Below are 26,490 nucleotides of genomic sequence, written 5' to 3'. Positions count from 1 at the left end.
ACAGAATTAAATAGAACGCTGAGAATCAGAATCAACTTTATTCACCAAAGACATTTACATGCACCAGGAATTTCACTTGGTCAAATGGTCTGACCACAATAAACAGAATATACAGACAAATAACCAGAATAACTATAAGGCTACATTATATTGTTATACGGTATTTTATATTGTATCTGTTTGACTATGGTTATAGTGTTGTCAGGGCAAGAGCTAGGGATGTTCTCTTTTCTGATTATTTTTAAGTGTTCCTGTCCTAATAGTACATTGATGATACTACATCTAACTAACCCAAAAGGCTAAGAAAGATTAACTTTCATTATCAAATGTCTAGTTGAACATAATATGGCAATAATAGTGTATACTGTTAGGCCTAAGTAGTGCCTAGTGAAAATCTAAACACCCTTGTGCAGTTTTCACTGCCTCTACAAAGGAAATAAATTGTGATTTCCCCCCACTGATCTAAACAAGCTACTCCCATTTTTTAGGTCAAAGACTAATTATAGATTTTTTGTATTACTTAAAAAACAAAAACGTATTGATTGCAAAGGTCTTCACACCCCTTTATGTTGCACATTTAAATAAGCTCCACACGGTATGGCTCGTTATATTGTTGCGTGCATATTTTTGTTCTGAGGAACACGTAACTTGGTTTCAGAAGAAAATCACTTAAAATGTCCTTATGATGGGGCTTTCATTAAGGTAAGTGTTTCTTGGTGTAACGTTGTCCCCAGGCTATTGCGCACATAGTACATAAGCCTGGGATATCAACCGTTCAAAGTTGGCCTTAGTGAATTCTATGGGAGTGACCTAGCAAAAACATACCCCCTGGTCATCACTAGTTAACACAGCCACAAAGTCATAATTATGGTTAAACCCCGCCCATTTCCACAATTTATCTTCTTAAAACATGTATATCAGACATCACACAGGTGTGTGACCTAAAATATATATCACAGAAAAAGATTGAAGAATGTGATAAGTAGACAAAGTGAATATAAGTCAGTGATTGCGTCCGTAGCAGTTGGTGTGAATTTGAGAGGTTACAGTGGCTTGTGAAAGTATTCACCCCCCTTGGCATTTTTCCAATTTTGTTGCCTTACAACCTGGAATTAAAATTAGATTTTTTGGGGGGTTTGTAACATTTGATTTACACAACATGCCTACCACTTTGAAAAGGCAAAATATTTTTTATCGTGAAACAAACAAGAAATAAGAGGAAAAAACTGAAAAATTTAGCGTGCATAACTATTCACCACCCCAAAGTCAATACTCTGTACAGCCACCTTTTGCAACAATTACAGCTGCAAGATCCTTGGGGTATGTCTCTTTAAGCTTGGCACATCTAGCCACAGGGATTTTGCCCATTCTTCAAGGCAAAACTGCTCCAGCTCCTTCAAGTTGGATGGGTTCCGCTGGTGTACAGCAATCTTTAAGTCATACCACAGATTCTCAATTGGATTGAGGTCTGGGCTTTGACTAGGCCATTCCAAGACATTTAAATGTTTTCCTTAAACCACTCAAGTGTTGCTTTAACAGTATGCTTAGGGTCATTGTCCTGCTGGAAGGTGAACCTCCGTCCCAGTCTCAAATCTCTGGAAGACTGAAACAGGTTTCCCTCAAGAATTTCCCTGTATTTAGCGCCATCCATCATTCCTTCAATTCTGATCAGTTTCCCAGTCCCTGCCGATGAAAAACATCCCCACAGCATGATGCTGCCACCACCATGCTTCACTGTGGGGATGGTGTTCTCTGGGTGATGAGAGGTGTTGGGTTTGCGCCAGACATTGCGTTTTCCTTGATGGCCAAAAAGCTCAATTTTAGTCTCATCTAACCAGAGTACCTTCTTCCATATGTTTGGGGAGTCTCCCACATGCCTTTTGGTGAACACCAAACATGTTTGCTTATTTTTTTCTTTAAGCAATGGCTTTTTTTCTGGCCACTCTTCCATAAATCCCAGCTCTGTGGAGTGTACAGCTTAAAGTGGTCCTATGGACAGAAACTCCAATCTCCGCTGTGGAGCTTTGTAGCTCCTTCAGGGTTATCTTTGGTCTCTTTGTTGCCTCTCTGAGTAATGCCCTCCTTGCCTGGTCCGTGAGTTTTGGTGGGCGGCCCTCTCTTGGCAGGTTTGTTGTGGTGCCATATTCTTTCCATTTTTTAATAATGGATTTAGTGGTGCTCCATGGGATGTTCAAAGTTTCTGATATTTTTTTATAACCCAACCCTGATCTGTACTTCTCCACAACTTTGTCCCTGACCTGTTTGGAGAGCTCCTTGGTCTTCATGGTGCCGCTTGCTTGGTGGTGCCCCTTGCTTAGTGGTGTTGCAGACTCTGGGACCTTTCAGAACAGCTGTATATATACTGAAATCATGTGACACTTAGATTGCACACAGCTGGACTTCATTGAACTAATTATGTGACTTCTGAAGGTAATTGGTTGCACCAGATCTTATTTAGGGGCTTCATAGCAAAGGGGGCGAATACATATGCACACACCACTTTTCCGTCATTTATTTTTTATACTTTTTTGAAACAAGTTATTTTTTTCATTTCACTTCACCAATTTGGACTATTTTGTGTATGTCCATTACATGAAATCCAAATAAAAACCATTTAAATATACAGGTTGTAATGCAACAAAATAGGAAAAACGCCAAGGGGGCTTAATACTTTTACAAGGCACTGTCCTTTACCCAAAGTACGCATTCATGTGCATTTTCAACACAATCTCACACTCAATTAGTGCAAATAAGTACCAAAAGTATTTCAGCAGATTGTGCATTTTTGTGAATTTTTGTGTAGCATAATTTGTGCGAAAAGACACATTTCTGTGCGACTTAATTTGTAGGAAAAGACACATTTTTGTGCGACTTCAAACAGCATTGGCATGAATAAAAAGAAAACGTAAGGTTACTATTATAAGTATTTCGGTGACAACCTGGTTGATTAACAATATTGGGTTGCTAACACGTTTTTTAAAATATGTAAATAAATGTGGGACACAAAAAAAGGCAGTGTAGAACACCATTACCCAAGATACATTGTTCCAATAACTTCGGAACAATCTTTTGAAAGTTTTCCCCCAAAAATGTATTTTCCTATGAATGAAGTCGAACAAAAATTAACAAAAACGCACAAAATCTGCTGAAATACTTTTTGTACATATTTGCACAAATTGAGTGTGAGATTGTGTTGGCATTTTACATGTAGGCCTATGAATTTTACAGGAAGTGAGCTATAATCATCAATGTCATGACACAGGCATAATGAAAGAGCCATAAGCTAAAATATATGAGAATCATTTACATTTTACATTTTAGTCATTTAGCAGACGCTCTTATCCAGAGCCACTTACAGTTAGTGAGTGCATTCATTTTTCATAATCATAATGTTAAGATACCATCAGTGGCGATGCGTCAGCCCCACCTGTTTTGAATGTTATTTTGGCATTAATACGTGTCACATGTCAGTTTGCAAACAATGTAAAAAAATAAAAATCAACATTGAGTTAATAAAGCTGCATACAAACATGGTCTCCTTTTTGATTTCTTGAGTAAGGCAGCTCCAAAATGCAGCTGTTTCAGCCTAGCTCAGTGCTTTCTGTGGCGGTGGGACAGCCAGTGGAAAATACGGAGCATTGGCCACAGATAAAATGATGTCAAATCACGTTATATCTACAGTATAAAATGACGTCAAATCACGTTATATCTACAGTAGCTTTGATTGGACTGATCATGTCAACATCATACTTTCAAAATCTTAGCAAGCAAGCTAGACAAGCAGTCATCATCATGCATCAAGTCGGTAATCTACTGGCAAATCCTTTTAAATCCTTGTCATATGAAGAGAAATTATAGATAAAACGTATCGGTGCTCATCGGCCATAAACATTACACAACAAGTTGGAAATTACAAATTCAACAATGAGTGCTAAGGCGCCACTGCAGCCCCGGGTTCGATCCCAGGTTGTGTCACAGCTGGCTGTGAAAGGGAGACCCATGAGGCAGTGCACAATTGGCCCAGCATTGTCCAGGGGAGGGTTTGGCTGGCCGGGATGTCCTTGTCTCATCGTGCTTTAGCGACTCCTTGTGGCGGGCCGGGCTCCTGCACGCTGACTTCGGTCGTCAGTTCGACAGCGTTTCCTCCGACACATTGGTGCGGCTGGCTTCCGGGTTAAGGAATCAGTGTGTCAAGAAGCAGTGCGGCTTGGCTCTCGACCTTCGCCGAGTCCGTAGGGGAGTTGCAGCGATGAGACAAGATCGTAATTACCAATTGGATATCACGAAAAAGCGGTAACGCCATAGGCCAGAAAAGTTTGAATACATTGGCCATGCTGTCAATCCAGCATGACTTCTGCCGCGTTCAAAACAACTGGAAACTCGAAACTGGGAAATCTCAGACTTCAGGGAGTTCAAGACAACTGGGAGCTCAGATAAAACTAGCTCTGACAGGAACGGTCATCCAATTCTGAATTTCAAGTCGGGATTTCAGGCCTCTTTCTAGAGCCCACAAGAAGGACTGCTGCGCCACCTTCCTGTTCAAGTAAGCACAGCACAACAAGGTGAGTCCAAAAATATCTGCATAAATGACGTAATATGCCAGGGAGATATGTATACTGTAGCCAAGAAAGTAATACTAAGTGTATGTTGTGTTGTAAGCTGTATTTGTATTTATTATGGATTCTCATTAGCTGCTGCCAAGGCAGCAGCTACTCTTCCTGGGGTCCAGCAAAATTAAGGCAATTATACATTTAAAAAACAATACATTCATAACAGATTTAACAACATATTAAGTGTTTGCCCTGTTAGTAGCCCATGTGCCTCACCCTAATAATTTGGTCCCTTTCCTCCCTTATAACTTAGCCTACTGTTCTGATTTGATGGTGCACACGTAGCCTATAGCTTGTTTTAGAGAAATGTAATCATTGAATATTGTAAGAGCTTTCATTGTCTGCTTATATGCCCTCTTTATTTATCCTACGGTTTGACTTGGTGTACAGGGAGAATACTGTAAGAACGGCCCATGTTCTGAATTCTGTTGCTGAACAAATAGTTATATTGACTACGTCCGTCCTATCTCGCTCATTAATGTCTTAAATCAAAATTACAGATTGCCTCTTATCCGCTCGTCATTCCCTTATGCCATAGTTTGTACATCTCAATTGTCAGTAGAAACCACATTTGTTTAAGCAAGTCAGCCATATCAGCTATGTTTTTTTTAAAGGCAGTAAACAAGGCTGAATGAACTGTTTCGCTGCCAGACAAGGCTCCGCTAATAGCCAGGTGTAGCAGTGGTAAGGATTCACTCCATGGTGCTGAAAAGAAAGCTCTGCTGTTGGGACAGCTGTATGTAGGCCCTAACAGTTTGTGGGCACCGTTTGTCACCGTTATAGTGCAATTAATGTATTGTTTAGTGTTCTGTTGTGTAGTGGCTTTGCTGGCATGCATCAAAACATACTTTTTTTTTTTTTGGCCCCACCAAGATTTACATGCTAAAATCGCCACGATACCATAATCCAATTGGTAGCATATTACATAGGAATCTCATGTTTAGTGTGTCATTTACAATGCTTATATGTGTGTTACTGGTGATTTCTCTCCTTTGGTGGGCAAATTTCACAAATTAATTTAGTCAACACATTCACAAATGGTGGCTTTGATCACAGTTTTGAGGTTTAGGTTGATTGATGTTCATAACTAGCTAGCAGCACAAGCAAACATTGCTGTGCAAATCTCTTCACCCACCATCAACACCAACAATCTCTGCAATCCTCCTCCATGCCATTGACCTTCTGATGTTGTCTCTGTATTCTAGCAAAGCGACATCATATAGAATTGGAAAACCAGACACAGCGATGATTGGCTTTCCTTAATCTTTTTTGGTTTTGCATGCCCGGAACTAATGACAGGCGGGACTATGTTTTATGAACGAATGATTAAAGCAAATATCTGCTCCTCGCCTGATTGGTTAACGGCAGCGGTGTCCTTGTGCAAATTGCATAAAGTAGAGCTAAACTTTTTCTACCGCTCAGATAGTGCGGTTCGCCGTATGGCATTAGAGGAAACCAAGACTGTTCTCAGGGCAGGTCTTCCGGTTTTGACCATCGACATTAAAACCTGGTTTTGAAGGAGTGACTTTTCGTAGCAGGTTAGGAGAACTTACGCAGCAGGTTAGGATAATTAACATGGCAGGTTAGGATAATGATGTTAAAGTTAGGAAAAGGGTTAAGGATGGATCAAAATGTACATAATGATACCTGGAGGAAAATGGACGAGGGTCATGCTTTTTCAATTTCAGTCAAAGGGGAGGGTTTAATATATTTTTTCCCCAATCTAATCCAGGGGAGGGTCATGTAATTTGTAATTTATGAAATGTCTATATTTTCAGTGTTTTAGAATTAGTTGCTTATTAGGCTATACAGTGCATTTGGAAAGTACTCAGATCCCTTGACTTTTTCCACGTTACAGCTTTATTCTAAAATGGATAAAATCGTTTTTATCCCTCATCATTCTACACACAATATCCCATAATGACGAAGCAAAAACAGGTTTGTAGACATTTTTTGAAATGTATAAAAAATAAACAGAAATACCTTATTTACATAAGTATTCAGACCCTTTGCTATGAGACTCGAAATTGAGCTCAGGTGCATACTGTTTCCATTGATCATCCTAGAGATGTTTCTACAACTTGATTGGAGTCCACCTGTGGTAAATTCAATTGACTGGACATGATTTGGAAAGGCACACACCAGTCTATGTAAGGTCCCACAGTTGACAGCGCATGTCAGAGCAAAAACCAAGCCATGAGGTCGAAGGAATTGTCCGTAGAGCTCCAAGACAGGATTGTGTTGAGGCACAGATCTGGGGAAGGGTACCAAAACATTTCTGCAGCATTGAAGGTCCCCAAGAACACAGTGGCCTCCATCATTCTTAAATGGAAGAAGTTTGGAACCACCAAGACTCTTCCTAGAGCTGGCCGCCCGGCCAAACTGAGCAATCGGGGGAGAAGGGCCTCGGTCAGGGAGGTGACCAAGAACCTGAGAAACAAGATTCTCAATCAAATGATCCATAGCCTGGAACCAAAAGGGTTCTACCTGGAACCAAAAACAGTTATTCAAAGAGTTCTCCTTTGGGGACAGCTGAATAACCTTTTTACATTTACGTCATTTAGCAGACGCTCTTATCCAGAGCGACTTACAGTTAGTGCATACATTATTCTTTTATTTTATTTTTTTCATACTGGCCCCCCATGGGAATCGAACCCACAACCCTGGGGTTGCAAACGCCATGCTCTACCAACTGAGCTACCTCCCTGCCGGCCATTCCCTCCCCTACCCTGGACCAATTGTGCGCCGCCCCATTGGTCTCCCGGTTGCGGCCGGCTACAGCAGAGCCTGGATTCGAACCAGGATCTCTAGTGGCACAGCTAGCACTGCGATGCAGTGCCTTAGACCACTGCGCCACTCGGGAGGTTAGGTTCTAGATAGCACCTTTTTCTAAGAGTGTAAAGCCTATGTTCTGTTCAGTTTGAAAAGGAGAGCGCGAAGATGAGGAGGACCGGAGGTGATAGCATGCTACTACTATAATTTATTTTATTAAAAACAATATGTTTATTGCCCATGATGTAGGCCTATTTATCAGAGTTATTGACCTCACAATAAGACAGATTCTAGTAATTTACATTGTGGTGCTGAAATTTGAAGCAGCAGCCGCGGCACAATCAGAAATGGACAGATCATGGTGCTGAGAGTAGGCAAATTGGAGTAGGCATAATTAATTTCAACAGTCTTCATTTTAATTTGACTTTACTAAGAAAAAGAGGGCTCTGTGTTGGAGCGTATTACTTCCTATTTAAGAAATAAGAGGTAGGCCTACTGTTTGACAGATGAAATTAGGCTATAGGCTTCTACACTATATATACAAAAGAAGGTGGACACCCCTTCAAATTAGTGGATTCGGCTATTTCAGCCACACCCGTTGCTGACAGGTATATAAAATCGAGCACACAGCCATGCAATCTCCATAGACAAACATTGGCAGTAGAATGGCCTTACTGAAGAGCTCAGTGACTTTCAACGTGGCACCGTCATAGGATGCCACCTTTCCAACAGGTCAGTTCTTAACATTTCTGCCCTGCTAGAGCTGCCCCGGTCAACTGTAAGTGCTGTTATTGTGAAGTGGAAACGTCTAGGAGCAACAACGGCCAGAATTGTTCGTCGGGAGCTTCATGAAATGGGTTTCCATGGCCAAGCAGCCACACACAAGCCTAAGATCACCATGGGCAATGCCAAGCGTCAGCTGGAGTGGTGTAAAGCTCGCCGCCATTGGACTCTGGAGCAGTGGAAACGCGTTCTCTGGAGTGATGAATCACACTTCACCATCTGGCAGTCCGACGGACAAATCAAGGTTTGGAGGATGCCAGGAGAACGCTACCTGCCCGAATGCATAGTGCCAACTGTAAAGTTTGGTGGAGGAGGAATAATGGTCTGGGGCTGTTTTTCATGGTCCTGGAAAATGGCCCCTTAGTTCCAGTGAAGGGAAATCTTCACGCTACAGCATACAATGACATTCTAGACAATTCTGTGCTTCCAACTTTGTGGCAACAGATTGGGGAAAGCCCTTTCCTATTTCAGCATGACAATGCCCCTGTGCACAAAGCGAGGTCCATACAGAAATGGTTTGCCGATATCAGTGTGGAAGAACTTGACTGGCCTGCACATAGCCCTGACCACCCCATCGAACACTTTTGGGATGAATTGAAACGCCAACTGTGAGCCAGGCCTAATCGCCCAACATCAGTGCCTGACCTCACTAATGCTCTTGTGGCTGAATGGAAGCAAGGCCCCGCAGCAATATTCCAACATCTAGTGGAAAGCCTTCCCAGAAGAGTGGAGGCTATTAAAGCACCAAAGGGGGGACCAACTCCATATTAATGCCCATGATTTTGGAATGAGATGTTCAATGAGCAGGTGTCCATATACTTTCGGTCATGTAGTATATATCCATAGATTTGTCGTTAATTCCTCCACCCACCATGCACTCTTTAAATAGCCTACCAATTTTATTCTGCATCGGTAGGCCTACTCTGTGGGGTGGAAAGGTAGGCTTCACTTTTGAAAGTGCCATGCTCAGATTCCTAATGATGTCTCAGATTTTATTATTTGCAAACAGGTACAGTTTCTTGCAAACAAAACACACTGATTTGGCATTGGAGAAATATGATAAGATGAACACATCTGTCCATTCTTAGCCTGTAATTTGGTAATTTGTGTGGTATTAAAAAAAGATTCTGCTAATATGTAAAATTACGTAGAATTGCATGAAATGTTTTCTTCTCTGACCTGCAAATACGATGATAGATTCATGCAATGCTTTTACTATAAAGGAGATCTTTCCAATCCTATTCTTTTCCACGGTGGTCTGCGAACACACAAGCTTCTGGCCCTTAGCCCTGTGCGCGTTTGCAAAATTCCTGTGTTGCCATGTCAAATCAAATCAAATGTATTGGTCACATACACATGGTTAGCAGATGTTATTGCTAGTGTAGCGAAATGCTTGTGCTTCTAGTTCCGACAGTGCAGCAATATCTAGCAAGTAATATCTAACAGTTCCACAACAAAAACCTAATACACACAAATCTAAGTAAAGGAATGGAATAAGAATATCTAAATATATGGATGAGCAATGTCATTATCAGAGTGGCATAGGCTAAGATGCAATAGATAGTATAGCATACAGTATATACAGTGAGGGAAAAAAGTATTTGATCCCCTGCTGATTTTGTACGTTTGCCCACTGACAAAGACATGATCAGTTTATAATTTTAATGGTAGGTTTATTTGAACAGTGAGAGACAGAATAACAACAACAAAAATCCTGAAAAACGCATGTCAAAAATGTTATAAATTGATTTGCATTTTAATGAGGGAAATAAGTATTTGACCCCTCTGCAAAACATGACTTGGTGGCAAAACCCTTGTTGGCAATCACAGAGGTCAGACGTTTCTTGTAGTTGGCCACCAGGTTTGCACACATCTCAGGAGGGATTTTGTCCCACTCCTCTTTGCAGATCTTCTCCAAGTCATTAAGGTTTCGAGGCTGACGTTTGGCACCTCGAACATTCAGCTCCTTCCACAGATTTTCTATGGGATTAAGGTCTGGAGACTGGCTAGGCCACTCCAGGACCTTAATGTGCTTCTTCTTGAGCCACTCCTTTGTTGCCTTGGCCGTGTGTTTTGGGTTATTGTCATGCTGGAATACCCATCCACGACCCATTTTCAATGACCTGGCTGAAGGAAGGAGGTTCTCACCCAAGATTTGACGGTACATGGCCCCGTCCATCGTCCCTTTGATGCGGTGAAGTTGTCCTGTCCCCTTAGCAGAAAAACACCCCCAAAGCATAATGTTTCCACTTCCATGTTTGACGGTGGGGATGGTGTTCTTGGGGTCATAGGCAGCATTCCTCCTCCTCCAAACACGGCGAGTTGAGTTGATGCCAAAGAGCTCCATTTCGGTCTCATCTGACCACAACACTTTCACCCAGTACTCCTCTGAATCATTCAGATGTTCATTGGCAAACTTCAGACGGGCATGTATATGTGCTTTCTTGAGCAGGGGGACCTTGCGGGCGCTGCAGGATTTCAGTCCTTCACGGCGTAGTGTGTTACCAATTGTTTTCTTGGTGACTATGGTCCCAGCTGCCTTGAGATCATTGACAAGATCATCCGTGTAGTTCTGGGCTGATTCCTCACCGTTCTCATGATCATTGCAACTCCACGAGGTGAGATCTTGCATGGAGCCCAAGGCAGAGGGAGATTGACAGTTATTTTGTGTTTCTTCCATTTGCGAATAATTGCACCAACTGTTGTCACCTTCTCACCAAGCTGCTTGGCGATGGTCTTGTAGCCCTTTCCAGCCTTGTGTAGGTCTACAATCTTGTCCCTGACATCCTTGGAGAGCTCTTTGGTCTTGGCCATGGTGGAGAGTTTGGAATCTGATTGATTGATTGCTTCTGTGGACAGGTGTCTTTTATACAGGTAACAACCTGAGATTAAGAGCACTCCCTTTAAGAGTGTGCTCCTAATCTCAGCTCGTTACCTGTATAAAAGACACCTGGGAGCCAGAAATCTTTCTGATTGAGAGGGGGTCAAATACTTATTTCCCTCATTAAAATGCAAATCAATTTATAACATTTTTGACATACGTTTTTCTGGATTTTTTTTGTTGTTATTCTGTCTCTCACTGTTCAAATAAACCTACCATTAAAATTATAGACTGATCATTTCTTTGTCATTGGGCAAACGTACAAAATCAGCAGGGGATCAAATACTTTTTTCCTTCACTGTACATATGAGATGGGTAACGCAAGATATGTAAATATTATTAAAGTGGCCAGTGATTTTCAAGTCTGTATGTAGGCAGCAGCCTCTCTGTGCTAGTGATGGCTGTTTAACAGTCTGATGGCCTTGAGATAGAAGCTGTTTTTCAGTCTCTCGTCCCAGCTGAAAAACAGCTTCTATCTCAAGGCCATCAGACTGTTATTGTATCATGTTTGCCAGGAATCCTACACAAACAAATCATATTAATTAATAATAGCACATGTTTTAATTGCCTTTTTGTTTTTCATTTTAGTTAAAGTAAAGAAGGTAGGTTCTGAATCAGACCATTTGCATTTGTGAATATGAAGTGTACCTACTATTATTATTAGCAGTTTAATTAAATATACTACATATATATCTATATCTGAATTTCTGTAATAAATCATTATATCAAAACCCTTCAAAGTCAATCCCAAAAATTTTAGTATAAATACAGGTTAAAATAAAATAAAATAAATGGTCTTCTCCATTCCACAGAAACCCAATTATAATCAATTTTCAGCTTGAATCTTTCCAAAACATGTTTCACAGGATAGATTCTATGTAACATTTTAAATTAATCTTCCTTTACCTTGTTACTTATACAATATTTGTTAGGAATCTTCCAAGCTTTCCCCCATTGTATATCACCATAGCTATTCTACCAAAAAACCTTGCTGAGGGAAAATGTAGTATCACAAACAATATTCAGAATCTGTTTATAACTACATTTATCTTAGAGGATGTTAATCTATTCATATTGTCAATGAATAGATTATCATGTAAATCTATGGTATCAACCACAGAGGAATTTTTCCTCTGTGGTTGAAAAAATAAATAAAGCCCCCTTTGGAATCGCATCAAAAACAATTGCATATTCTTTAGGGGTAATTAGAATTCTAAACTTATCAAGAAATTCCCCATATGAGAGTAGATATCCATCCTCATTCAGTAACTGACCAACCCCCCCAAAAAAATTCTCAAACCAGTTCCGAAAAAAAAACTACGTATTTTTAAATCGTATATCTTTGTTGTTCCATAGAAAGTATCTGTAAGGGGGAAAAAAATTAATATGCTAAGACCCAAGCTTAAAGTGCTTGCTTATGGAAATTGGCCAATTTGACAGGGATTTGATAAACATCAAAATTACACAGAAGTAGAAATTCTAAACCACCACAACTGAGTCAAATATATACTTCGGGAAGACATTCCAAATACTGTTCTGGTTCTTAGTATACTTCAGAATCAAATTTATTTTAAAAGTATTATTTAGAGTATTGAAATCTAAAACCTCAAGACCTCCTTGTTCTTGTGTATTACTGAGAATATATTTCTGTAGATAGTGAGGCTTGTTCCTCCAAATAAAATGATAAAGAATCTTATCTAAGTCCTTTTCAATTTTAGGTGGTAAGCGATAATGACATAAACCGACCTAGATAACCCTTCAGCTTTGGACAATAAAACCTGACCATATAATTCATTATCTCTCAGTAACCAGAGGTTCAATTTCTTCTTTGTTTTGTCAATAATGGGGTTAAAGTTCAAATTACTCCAATGTTTTTCCATCCTTGCATATAACAATTCCAAGATAAGTTACTTTGTCTTTAATTGGGATACCATATACCTCCTGTAAAACACACTCCTTGAGCAGAAATAAGACTGACATTAATTTTCAAACCTGATACTAAGGAAAACTCTTCAATACAGGTAACGTCTTTAGTACGGAGGACCAAATCTGCCATTAATTTATGCATTTCTTCCTCCGATATGATAATGAGCATTGTAGCTCATATTGCAGGACTTTGACTGTGGGAAATCACCTCCCCAGTCAGTCTATGGGCGTATTGGACATTCACATTGCAATGAAGGGTTTACACAAATATTGGCATTGTAGCGCTGATTGCAGGACTTTGACACCATTGTGAAATTAGCCACATTAGCTCACCATTAAACCTACTATGTGTATTGAACATTCATATTGTACTGTACAGCCTTACCTATGGATCTTGGGTCCATGAAATGGGGTATCAGCCTACTCAGTGACACCCAGAGAACATAACTGTGCAGAGTTTACACATATTAGCATCATAGCTCTTATTGCAGGGTTTTGACTGTGGGAAATCACCTTCCCAGTCAGTCTATTGTGCATATTGAAGATGAATATTGCAATGTACAGCCTTACCTATGAATTATGTGCTAAAATACCTTAAATTACCCCTTCTTGATATGAAGAGCCATAATTTGAGTAACCAATTAAAATAAAATGGACTAATTGGGCAGCCCAATATCAAATCTTTGGGATGTCCCGTGAGATAATTTCACAGAGCTAGTACAACCACTGTATAAAGTTTGGACTGCTTTAAAAAAAAGTCACCAAACCCCCCAGAAAAATTTGGTTTGAACATAAACTCACGTTCTATGGTGTCAAAAGCTTTATAAAAATCCATAAACATAAGAAAACTATCATCAAGGATGTGGTCATTATAATCAATCATATCTAAGATCAACCTGATGTTCTTACTAATGTGTATCTGACGAATTCGGAAGTGGTGAAAATCCTGTGAAAGGTTTTTTAGAACTAACCCAAGATAGACCACAACCTATCGTTTCCAATGGGAGCAAATTAATTATAGTGGGCAGAACAACCAAGTACGTGAGCAGAGACAAACCCGAGATATCGAGATCATATAGCCCGGCACAGTGGACGCGTCATAATACCCATAAAACCTAGCGGTAAAACCCGGTAATGGTTCCAGTCGTTTTTTCACGATTAATTTTTGCATCTGGGATTTTATAACTACTGTTTCGTTTAGGCTTAACTTTTTGATAACCGTGTAATTCTCTCTTGGACAAGGTGAGTTTTATCAATATATTCACCTCAATTTACTATCAAATTCGAAATGCTCATTAGCAACAGAGAAGATCTCAGCAAGACTATAAATTCCTACAGGAACTCCTGCGTGTCATCTCGAGCCAACACTGTCAGACTTCCGCTGTCCAATCCATAAACTTCTTACATCCCCTTTCTGTCTTAGTTTAGCCACTGACTACACTTTAGCTGACTAGTTAGTAGAGTAGTTTATACAAAAAAAAAGAAAAGTCTCATGTAGCCTAGATAATCGTTTTTACAGCATGTCGACTTTGGTTTCCATTTCAGACCTTTTGGCATTTTTCAAGGATGAGCATTAAAAAGGGAGAAGACCACTATAAGTCTGGCCATGTGGAGAACTGCAGCTATAGTGAAGGGCAATTTACCGGTTTGGTCAGGGATAAAGTTTATCCTGTGTCGGTGAGGGTAGCTATTAAGTTTGAGCATCATAGCAATACAATTTGTTCTATACAGCTGTCAACATTCTACAAGGAAAGAGCCACTTAATTCAATTATATAATCAATAATCAGATGACCCCGGATACCAGACTTCGATGAGTGATAAATCTAGAATGTTGTCATTGATGACAATTAATCTAAAACTATTGACATTCAGAATTGACTTTGTTTGTTCAGCCTGTATTGTATTTATTTATTCGGAGTGGTACATGCATTCACACAGTCTTGATTTACAAGATCCTTCCCACTATATGATTTCTATGTCAAGTGATAAAAACCCAACTTATCAATTAAACGTTTATGGAAAAACTGCACTTGGCTTTATGTGAAAATTACAGTTGATTAAATATTCTACAGCTGTAATGTCATCAATCAAATCAAACTATTTTTATATCACATTTCTTAAAATGAATGCATTTCAAGGTGTTGTCTGTAAAGTGGGTCACAGATAATGAAGAGGAGGACATCAAGGCATTCAAAATGGCTGCAGGGATGGATGTGCAGGAGTCAGGGCTTTGGGTCACAGGGTCTGGGATCCTGGGTCACCAGATGGTCTGGTGGGCACCACAGCAGTGGTGGAGGTCAACTGTCTGTATGGTGCAAGGGACCTTACCATTTGAAGAGGCAGTGAAGTCAAAGGATTTCTATATCCAGGAGGGTCTTACAGCCTCCGTGAAGACCATCCTTACTGGTACCAGGTCCAAGGACAGCGCCACATCACCGGAAGGGACACTTGCTTCTTCGTTGTGTGGACCACCAAAGCCTCCATTACCATCCCCATCCAGCGTGACGACCTCTGGCAGACTCATATTGCTGGACTAGAGGAGTTTTTCCAAGGACCACATGCTCCCAAAGTTGGCACTGCAACAGTGAACATCTGTAAATATCTTGTAAATTGTTTTTACACATCAGTTTTTTTCTTACCTTGAGGTTTTATTCCAATACGTTTTTTGGGGGGCACTGGATCAGCGTTCTCGTCGCACCTCCTTGTGAAAATCTTCTCAAACCCCGACATCTGGACAATGGCTTTGTCCGATACAGATCACTGCAGTATGTTATCACCGCATTAGGTGCAACTCCCAGGAGTAGCTTGAAGGAGAGCATTGAACGGTACACAGAGTAGGTTTGCTTCTGCAGATCCATCTGACTTGGAGTAGCAACTTCCATGTCAGTACAGTCAATGACCATCCTGCAGTTTCCGCTGGACCCCTGAAAAGACGCAGGCAAGCACGTTTGGTTCTTCTCCCGACTTGGAACAGTCTTCATGATGCTAATGAAAAAAAGCTTGTGGATCACATGAATGAAAGTGATGGTAACATTGCTGACAGTGCTTGCACTTCAACAGAATAGTTGAGCCACCTACTAGACTGGAGTACAACTCCCTTATATTTTGCTTGAAAAATAAAATAAAGAAATATCCTACCATTTAACACTACACTCACAAATTCAAAAATATTATTAATAATTAATACCACCCTACACTATTTAAATATTAATTCCTACCTCATGCCCTCAACCTGAAATTATGTAATCCAGCTTCCTCTTCCGTCTCTGGAGTTTGCCAGTCCTCAGACCCTTCTATCCGCACGTTACTACGAGGGCTTTGCTCCGTGCGGAAATACCAACCGGATGCTTCAGATGTATACATCCGGTGAAACATCTGACATTGTTCTATGTTACGTGTATCCTATCTATTTCGCTTCCGCGAGTCCCGTTCGTTGTTTTGATCAGCTGACTGCAGCGTTCTCACATGATTCCATCCGTATACGGTTGATGGAATTCTCACTGACGGCGACTTGACTGTCTTCTATGGGGCAAGTATTCGATTTGTTCAAAAGAAAGATGAGCTATCTTATTCGTTTACAGCTGAGATCAGACCAGCGTTTTCATGTAAGACATTGAGTACGTTTACATGTACATTAATAATTCGATAATAAACTGCTTATGGCAGTAGGCCGACTATGGAAATAGTCATGTAAACACCTTAGTCTGCTTATCTTAATCGGTGTAAGGTAAAAATTGAAATAAGCGTACACCGATTAAAACACCTGGTTTTCTGAGCAATCTTTCGAATTATTGCGACATTTAAACAGCTTAATCGGCGTTCTATGGTGTATTTGATCTGCGCATGTACTATCACCAGCAGCGCAAGCCTCCCTCTTTTGCGCGAGTGAAGTGAGTTCGGAAAAACTGAAAGTATGCATCATATAAATATACTTCACAAAAATATTAACCCAACATGCAACAATTTCAAGATTTTACTGCGTCACAGTACATATAGGGAAATCAGTCAATTGAAATAAATTCATTACCCTAATCTATGGATTTCACTTTACTGGGCAGGGGCGCAGCCATGGGTGGACCTGGGAGGGCATAGGCCCACCCACTGGGGAGCCAGGCCCAGCCAATCAGAATGAGTTTTTCCCCACAAAAGGACTTTTAAGATCAATAAGCTTTTTGTGCGTATGGAAGATTTCTGGGATCTTTTACTTCAGCTCATGGAAAATGGGACCAACACTTTACATGTTGCATTTTATATTTTTGTTCAGTATAGTTTTACACTTAAGACATGACTCTGCCGTTGTGCTGTGGAATTTGTGAATTTTGTCTCTTGTATAATAAATTATATATATTAGTTTATACTGGATTAAGCATACATTTTCGTTAACTGTAATTTAGTTAGTTATGCTCCATCTTTCCCTCCATCTTGTGCCAACATCAGTTCTTTTTAAGTCTTGGTTTCAAAAGTTTAAAAAAATTCTAAGAGATTGTCAGTTGGATATACTCACTGCAAGGTTTTGTATATCTTCCCTGTCATATGAACATCATTTTCTGACTCAAATAAGATTCCCTCAAGGTTGCTCTGATGTCTAAAATATTTCAAATCAAAATGTTGTGATATGTATCTTTTAAGTTGCATGTATTTGAAACTATGCTCTCTGCAAGGTAAGTCCAAAAGTACTTTTTTAATTCTGTCATGGAAATACATGTATTTCTTGTTACCATGTCATTTACGGTGTCTTTGCTTTCCTACACACTGTTGTTATTCATTAATAGACTAACAACACTGTATTCAAATGGTCTTAGTGTTAGATTCTTATCAGATCTGTTCTTGAGTGAAATAAAATGCAATGACAACATGGGGGTCAAAGTCAAATGTTGCAACTTCAGCATTGTACAATATTGTTATAGGAAGGTTCTTACATTGGTGTGTCTGTTTATGGCGGTGGGTTGGTATACTGATGATCCCAGATGTGATATGTAACCTGAAGAACAAAGACGGAACAGTTGTCTATTCAAGGTTTTACAGGTTGGTACTGTAATAGTGTAACTCTTAAAAGGCTTTCTTTGATAACTTGTCTGTACTGTTCTTTATAGAGTGAGTCTACCTGAAGTGACTACACTTCAGGAGAGGTGACGTAGTGTCATAGAGGTGACATAGCGTCTTGTGGAAGATGCCTTCCAATAAGTCTGTGTCGACGGCGCCGATCACCCAGTTCGTCAACTGCAGGATACTAAGAGATCACAAGCTGCAGAGGTACGCACACGCACACACACATACACACACGAGCATGTGGATATGAACATACAAACACGCTCCGTTACACATGTAAAACAAATACCGTAACACGTAAAACAAGCGTTGTTACGATGTGTGTGTTACTGTGTGTGTAACAGGGTGTGTGTTGTTCCTGTCTTTCCTCCAGAGAGGATCTGTGGGTGCGGGAAGGGAGGATCCTAGACCCAGAGAAGTTGTTCTTTGATGAGGAAGGCTACGCAGATCAACGTGTAGACTGTGAAGGCCTCATCATCGCTCCTGGGTTCATTGACGTTCAGATCAATGGTTAGTCTTTTTGGGGGAGGAGTGTCAATTCACTCCTGGGACTATGTCCCCAATTCAATTGCAGGTATGGACTTCTTTAAGCTTTATTGGAGGAGTGTTCCTTGATAAAACCAACACAGGCTGCAAGTTGTTTCTCTCATCAGAACAAGGAAGCCATTGGATACAGGATTTTACAACCTCAACCAATGATCCATTGTTTTACACCCACAGGAGGATATGGCATCGACTTCTCGCAAGCAACCAGTAATGTCAGAGGAGGTGTGGCCCTAGTAGCCAAGAAAATCTTGGAGCATGGTGTCACCTCCTTTTTACCCACCCTAGTCACCTCCCCTCCAAACATCTACCACAAGGTAGGCACCACCTCTACACCTGTCCTCTCTCAACAACATGTCCCGTTTCTCACCATTGTCTCACATACACTTTATGACCAAAAGTATGTGGACACCTGCTCGTCGAACATCTCATTCCAAAATCATGGGCATTAATATGGAGTTGGTTCCCCCTTTGCTGCTATAACAGCCTCCACTCTTCTGGGAAGGCTTTCCACTAGATGTTGGAACATTGCTGCGGGGACTTGCTTCCATTCAGCCACAAGAACATTAGTGAGGTCGGGCACTGATGTTGGGCGATTAGGCCTGGCTCACAGTTGGCGTTCCAATTCATCCCAAAGGTGTTGTCATGCTGAAACAGGAAAGAGCCTTCCCCAAACTGTTGCCACAAAGTTGGAAGCACAGAATCATCTAGAATGTAATTGTATGCTGTAGTGTTAAGATTTCCCTTCACTGGAATTAAGGGGCCTAGCCCAAAACATGAACAACAGCCCCAGTCTATTATTCCTCCTCCACCAAACTTTACAGTTGGCACTATGCATTGAGGCAGGTAGCGTTCTCCTGGCATCCGCCAAACCCAGATTCGTCCGTCGGACTGCCAGATGGTGAAGTGTGATTTATCACTTCAGAGAACGTGTTTCCACTGCTCCAGAGTCCAATGGCGGCGAGCTTTACACCACTCCAGCCGACGCTTGGCATTGCGCTGCTCAGCCATGGAAACCCATTTCATAAAGCTCCCGACGAACAGTTCTTGTGCTGACGTTGCTTCCAGAGGCAGTTTGGAACTCGGTAGTGAGCGTTGCAACCGAGGACAGACGATTTTTACGCGCTGCGCGTTTCAGCACTCGGCGGTCCCATTCTGTGAGCTTGTGTGGCCTACAACCTCGCGGCCGATCCGTTGTTGCTCCTAGACGTTTCCACTTCACAATAACAGCATTTACAGTTGACCGGGGCAGCTCTAGCAGGGCAAATATTTGACGAACTGACTTCTTGAAAAGGTGGCATCCTCTGACGGTGCCACGTCGAAAGTCACTGAGCTCTTTAGTAAGGCCACTCTACTGCCAATGTTTGTCTATGGCGATTGTATGGCTGTGTGCTTGATTTTATACGCCTGTCAGCAACAGGTGTGGCTGAAATAGCGTAATCCACTAATTTGAAGGGGTGTCCACATACTTTTGTATATATAGTGTATGTCATTAGTGTCGCCCATTCAAATGTGGGTTCAAATAGTGTTGGTTTTCTTTCAAATACTTCAGCTGTGGTGAATTGAGCTTGTCTGGCGCAATGTGAATTGTTAGATACTACTGCACTGTTGGAGCTAGGAACACAAGCATTTCGCTACACCCGCAATAACATCTGCTAAATATGTGAATGTGACCAATAAAATGTGATTTGGAACCAAATATGTGCCAAATAGTCTCAAATATGCAAACCACACCCACCTGGCCTGGCACTCCAGGCAGGCTCAATCAAATTCTTATGTATTGCTTATGAAGGCAATATGTATGCATGTGTTATGAAGTCCTTAAGCACGTACCGTTCAAGTAAAATAGCTGTTTTCTAGGTCTTGACTGAGGTGAAAGTTCACAGTGGAGGAGTGGAGGGAGCTGGAGTTCTGGGTAAGGATGCAGTCAGGAAGGACGTAGACATGTCTGATTGGTCCTTACATCTGGACATGATATCCAATACTATATTCCATATAACTGTATTGTGATAGAGGAAATGTTATACAACATATTTCAGCATATCGCACTGTATTATCTATTTTACTCCATTAAACATTGTCAGTATTTCATATTTCTCCTGCATTTCTTGTCCATTTCGCCGTGTCTCTGTCCCCCTCCCCCCTCTCTCTCTCCCTCTCTCAAGGCTGTCATCTAGAAGGTCCATTCATCAGTTTAGAGAAGAAGGGAGCCCACCCGGAGCAGTACCTGCGCTCCTTCGAGTCGGGCGGCATGTCGGACCTGATTGAGACCTACGGGACCCTGGATAACGTTGCCATGGTGACGTTGGCCCCCGAGCTACCCAACAGTGAGAAGGTGGTCAGAGAGCTGGCCCAGAGGGGCATCACTGTGTCTCTAGGTAGGTGTATTATACTGGGAATAGGATACTCTTTATGTAGGCCTATGACATCTGCTTATGCATGATTTCATTGTGAAGCATCTATGTAGGCCTTATGCATGTTTTATGAATAATATATGTCATATGGTCAGAGAGCTGGCTCAGAGGTGCATCACTGTGTTTCTAGGTAGGTGTAGTATTCTGGGAATGGGAATAAAATATCCTTATGTATGACTTAGTTACTCCTCTTTGTGTGCATGCTGGGTACTGGGAACGACATAGCCTTTATAATGTATGTATTACATCTGCTCCTAAATGTTTTATTAAGCATCTATATAGGCCTTATAAAGGGTTTATGAAGACTTATTTAAAACAACAGAAAACCAGGCTGTTGATGCAATCCCAATAGACATCTCCTGTCTGTAAGCAGGAAGTTGCCACGCTGTGTAGGATGATGTGATATCGCTAAGTGTACCTGTCAACGTATTCCAAGTGTAGGACACTCTGTAGCCAACCTGTCCCAAGCTGAGGAGGCAGTGCAGCACGGAGCTTCATTCATCACACATCTCTTCAATGCCATGCTGCCTGTGAGTAATAGAACATAGCATCATATTGTATTATGTTTTCCGTTTAGCACATTTTTTGTATGTACTGTATATGTTAGTGTAGTAGTATGTGTATGTGAGTGTAGTACAATCCTCTGTTTCTCCCTGATGTTTTACTGGACAACCCTTAAAGGAGAATCTTTCTTTTTTACAACCAAAGACACTTTTTGTGCGATTTCACTTTCAACTTTATCCGCAATGTTATAATCCATTTTGTTGCAACTTGATCGATACCTCTCCGTCCATTCTAGCAGCAGGCTACACTGAGTATGGAACAGCTGGATAGGGGAAACAGCTAGAGACGTACAAAATGGAATATAATGTTGCATATAAAGTTTGGAATGACACAATTTCATGTGTACAACATCTAAAGACCTGCATGACTACACTGAGAGTGCTTCTGTTTCTCAAACCATACAGTATAAATGGGGTCAATGAGTAACCTGTCCACCTCTGGGTGTGGTCAGCCAGATCACAGACATGCTGTCTACACTATGGTGTTGGCCACGTGCTTCAGATGCCTTGCCAAGTCTATTCAACTGCAGTTTCACAATGCTACTGTAATAATGTCATGAAAAGATTATGTCTCTCTCTGTTGCCATGGCGACCGTGGTGGGTTAGTTCCACCATCGAGACCCGGGCATCGTGGGTCTCCTCACCAGCGACCAGGTTCCCCAGGACCGGACGGTCTTCTACGGAATGATTGCTGATGGCATCCACACCAACTCTGCCGCCCTGCGTATCGCCCACAGGGCACACCCTACAGGTCTGCGTAGGAACTACATGCACGGCTTCTGTGTGTGTGTGTGTGTTTGCTCTGAAGTCTCACTGTGTGTGTGTGGGGTTGTGTTGGAGTGTTTATTGGAGTGTTCTGTTGTAATGCTGTGGGTTCCAGTCTTGAAACCAGAAATTGTTCAAATGTCAGGTATAATATGCATACCAGTTGCAAGAAATCTATGGCTCTGGTTGTGTTGGCTCAATATGTGTTTGTCCTGCAGGTCTAGTGTTGGTGACTGATGCTATCACAGCCATGGGTCTACCTCCTGGTCGCCACACCTTGGGTCAGCAAGTCATTGAGATCCAGGGGCTCCATGCTTATGTAGCAGGTCAGAATCTCTTTTGTAAGGTGTGAACATAACTTTTCCCCAAAGCTGTCTCCCGAAAACAACTCTGTCTTTACTCATAGGCACCAATACGCTCTGTGGCAGTATAGCCACAATGGACATGTGTGTCAGGCACTTCAAACAGGCTTCAGGTGAGTGTGTGTTAATTAGCCCTTTTACTGTCTTACAAAAGTCATTCAGTCCTAAATATGTGGTTACTTACTACATGTGTGTGCACATGTGTGTGTGCAGGGCAGGACTACCACATTTCGGGCCCTGGGTCACCGACCTCCAGGGGGCCCCCACCCCCTTTTAGGAAAAGAGCTAACTTCCTGCATTTCAACATAAAACATTTTTTGTTGCAGTTTTATAATGCTATTGTTCACATTTTGCCATGAGGCTGAGAGACAATTAAGCAGTTTTAAATCAAATGTCCTGCTATTCTAAACATTTTTGCCATGAGGCTGAGAGAGAATTTTGCAGTTTTTAAGCACATTTTCTGCAATTCTACACATTTTGCTATCATATGCTATCTGGGGGGCCCCTGACCTCCAGGCTCCCTGGAGGTCGGGGGCCCCAGAGCACATGCCCTGCATTCCCATTCGGTAATCCGGCCCTGTGTGTGTTTTGTGTTGACAGGCTGCAGTGTGGAGGAAGCTCTGGAGGCAGCGTCGCTCCACCCAGCTCAGCTCCTGGGCATCAGCCATTGTAAAGGCACCCTGGACTATGGGGCAGACGCAGGTGAGAAAGTCAACAGCAGAGGGCGCTCTCGCTCTGTCTACTCCAGGGGTGTCAAACTGGAGGGCTGAATATCTGCGGGTTTTCTCTCCGCCCTTGTACTTAATTGATTGATTAAGGTCATTGATTAGTTAGGATTAGTCTCCTCAACTGGTTGTGTAGGTCAGGGGTTTTCAAACCTCTCCTCGGGGACCCCCAGCTGTTCCATGTATTTTTACTATTCCAAATTGTGAAATGTCTGGGGTTCCCCAAAGAGACGTTTGAAAACAACTGGTCTAGGTCTTGTGTGTGTGGTGTAGGAAGAAGCACTAAATAGTAAAACGTGTCCCCCTCTCTCCTCCGTTAGATCTCGTTCTGCTGGATGATGCTCTCAATGTCAGAGCCACCTACATCGCAGGCCAGGAAGTGTGGAGGAAGTGACATCATAATAATCAGTCCCCTACCGCCGCCCCACCTACGTGGAACAAATGGGGATGTCCCAAATGGCACCCTATTCCCCAAATAGTGCCCTACTTTTGACCAGAACAGAGCATCATAAAGGGAATAGGGTGCCATTTGGGACACGGACAATGCCTGGCTGCATTGTGCTGGACACTCATCTCAGACCCTAGATGGCACCACTCTATAAGAAGAATTTGTGATGTGGCACAGAGAAGTGCACTATGTAGGGAATAGGGTGCTATTTGAGTTACATGCTGGTAAAATGGAGCCACTTGTAAAATGCTACAGTATAGAATGCTATAGTTTTTTGGGGGGGCTACATTTTTTATTGACATTTTGCATTAAGACAATATATACTGCAGTGCAATGATTTAAATAATCTGTTGTTTGATACATGGGAACATAGTACTGGCATAACGCAGTTTCTCTGGACCCCTGTCCATTGCGACATGTCTATGCAGCTGCATGCCTGTCGAATCGATAATAGGCTTTCTGTGGTGCCAGGGCATGTAAAGCTTTGCTTTAGCTAATGGATAAATGTTTATTGGTAGGCCTATTTGGTCGTAATTTTCTCATGTTAAGCCTAACATTTCACAAATCTATACACGGTGTCGCAATGCTGACATTTGTTGACTGCTGGCTGATGGTAATAATGTAATTACTTGTTTAGTAATTAAAGTTGGAAATTCAAACATTGCAGAGTGTAAAATGTGTTTTCGATGCAACAGCATACTAATCAGCTATCAATTGATTTTTTAGAATATATTGTACAGGCTACCTAAACCTGCATGACATGAGATGTTCTCGCTCTCTCCCAGCTTGGATAGAAAGTTGTTGTGCATAAAACCAGTCTATTAAAGGGATAATCCACCCCAATAAATATAATCATAAAACTCCTGTCGGTTTGGTGAAAGCCTATGTTCTATTAGTGGGTAAAATACACATTTTCCCCATGATTGAACTTCTAAGTGGTCGCCCTGTGAAAATCAGGAAATCGTGTAGGAACGTGAAAAAGCTATTTAATTGTAGTCACTAGAGATAGGGTAGCTCAGTTGGTAGAGCATGGCGCTTGCAACGCCAGGGTTGTGGGTTTGATTCCCACGGGGGACCAGTATGAAAAAAATAGATATGTTATGCACTGCACACAATTTAAACGTAATGATGCATACCAAGATATACCAGAGATAAGGGACTGTTGATATTGCAACCACACACCTCAAACGCCGGTTCACTATGAACGAAATCGCAAACCGCGTTTTTTGTTGTTCAAGCCCTCAAGAACTGTTGTCCGCTAAAGATGATAATCTGTTTGCATCTGCTAATTTATTGTCTGTCCAGTATCCAGACGACCTGTCCCCAGAGCTTCCTACACAGTTAATTTATTTCCGTAACGGGTTGAGTCGGCAATTAAGGAGCATGAGAGGCTCAATTAAAGATGTTGCAGAACTGCTGTATTTGAAGCACCACTCTGATGTTTCTACAGCAATCAAGCTGTTTTTCCAATCCCTTTAACTGTCGCTTCTGCGGAGGGATCGTTTCCTAAACTAAAATTCATAAATAACTACCTAATAAGCATTAGGCTCTTGATCTGATATGTGCATTTAAACACCTGAGTAAGCTCCACTCATTGCCCTGGCTCCGTCCTAGACCTGACCACGGTATTTGTTCACCGGTATTCCCTTCTACTTTAAATCAGTTGAATTTTGTATTTTTCAGTCACATTCCTGAAGCCCAAGAAACAAACACTTGGCTTCCTAGTACATATGGACATTAAAAAGGTTTATGAATGACTTTTTGGAGGGTTACTGTCAAAATGATTTATTAAATGTACAAATGTAAACATCGATGACAGGCTCGTGGGCCCCCAGAGCTCGTGGGTGTCCGGTAGGCCAGTGGAACATTGTAGATTCAGGATTGCCATGACACTGCAGATGATTTAGACTGATACTTAATTACAATTTCAACATAAGTCGTTAATAGGAGCAGGTTAAAATGGGTTGAAATTCTCCAAATGTGAACGTGGTGTAAGCCTATGTGAGTGCTCAACAATACATGTGCTAGTTTTCACTACACTGTCTTTAGTTCTATCTCTACAAATGAGGTAGGCTATCTGTGACCATTTCATGTTCCCATAACCTTATTCGTAAATGTGATAAGAAATGTATAAATGTCTGTTGTCATTGAAGGTGAAACAGTCTAGAGTATTACAACTTTTATAAAACTGGCTTACAGTTGGAATGTTCAATTAATGTTTTAGATACACTTTATATTACACTTTATATTACTATGAATATTACTAGGCTATTGTTGCATGGCATTGCGCTCTTATAGGCTAGACGTAAGTGAAGCAGATATCTATTTGATCGTCACGGATTGGAGCTCTGAAGTGGCGGGGACGCGGCTCTGCACAACGCTCGCGGTTGGGCACACTCACCGGGACTGTCTGCAAACTCTTCCCAGACACACCCAGAATGAAACACACAACGTGGATTAGTCTATAGATCGATCAATTCTATAATCGGGCAGGCTAGCTAATCCTATGACAGCAGCTGCAAACCCACACTCTAAAAAATGATGGGTTGTTTGGTTGACCCAACTGCTGGGTTGCAGGCGTTGGGTCACTTAGTTGGGTTACTTTCTTTAAAAAGAGCAAGGTTGGGTTGATTATTGGTGCTGGGTTG

At 41.5% G+C, this 26,490-nt stretch overlaps 1 protein-coding gene across 5 annotated transcripts; it reads left to right on the top strand.

The window, feature by feature from the left end:
- Positions 1-14,076: 14,076 nt before the first annotated feature.
- Positions 14,077-24,505, top strand: amdhd2 (amidohydrolase domain containing 2). Of its 5 annotated transcripts, none has more exons than XM_084146263.1 (13): positions 14,077-14,214; positions 18,067-18,226; positions 18,396-18,532; positions 18,743-18,882; positions 20,426-20,480; positions 20,731-20,943; positions 21,421-21,509; positions 22,149-22,293; positions 22,526-22,633; positions 22,714-22,782; positions 23,270-23,371; positions 23,715-23,826; positions 23,916-24,505. In XM_084146263.1, exons 2-12 carry the CDS (start codon positions 18,144-18,146, stop codon positions 23,786-23,788), a joined length of 1,215 nt encoding a protein of 404 aa, XP_084002389.1. In that variant the 5' UTR covers positions 14,077-14,214; positions 18,067-18,143; the 3' UTR covers positions 23,789-23,826; positions 23,916-24,505. The 5 variants fall into 5 exon arrangements, with proteins under 5 accessions (XP_084002389.1, XP_084002386.1, XP_084002388.1 ...); XM_084146262.1 differs by lacking the exon at positions 14,077-14,214 and adding an exon at positions 16,316-16,502 and having other exon boundaries at positions 23,715-23,812; XM_084146261.1 differs by lacking the exon at positions 14,077-14,214 and adding an exon at positions 16,413-16,502.
- Positions 24,506-26,490: the final 1,985 nt, after the last annotated feature.

The sequence above is a fragment of the Coregonus lavaretus genome (genome assembly GCF_964263955.1).
Source record: "Coregonus lavaretus genome assembly, chromosome: 28".
Classification (NCBI taxonomy): domain Eukaryota; kingdom Metazoa; phylum Chordata; class Actinopteri; order Salmoniformes; family Salmonidae; genus Coregonus; species Coregonus lavaretus.
Note: the sequence above shows the minus strand (reverse complement) of the source record. Positions and strands in the feature narration are given on the sequence as shown.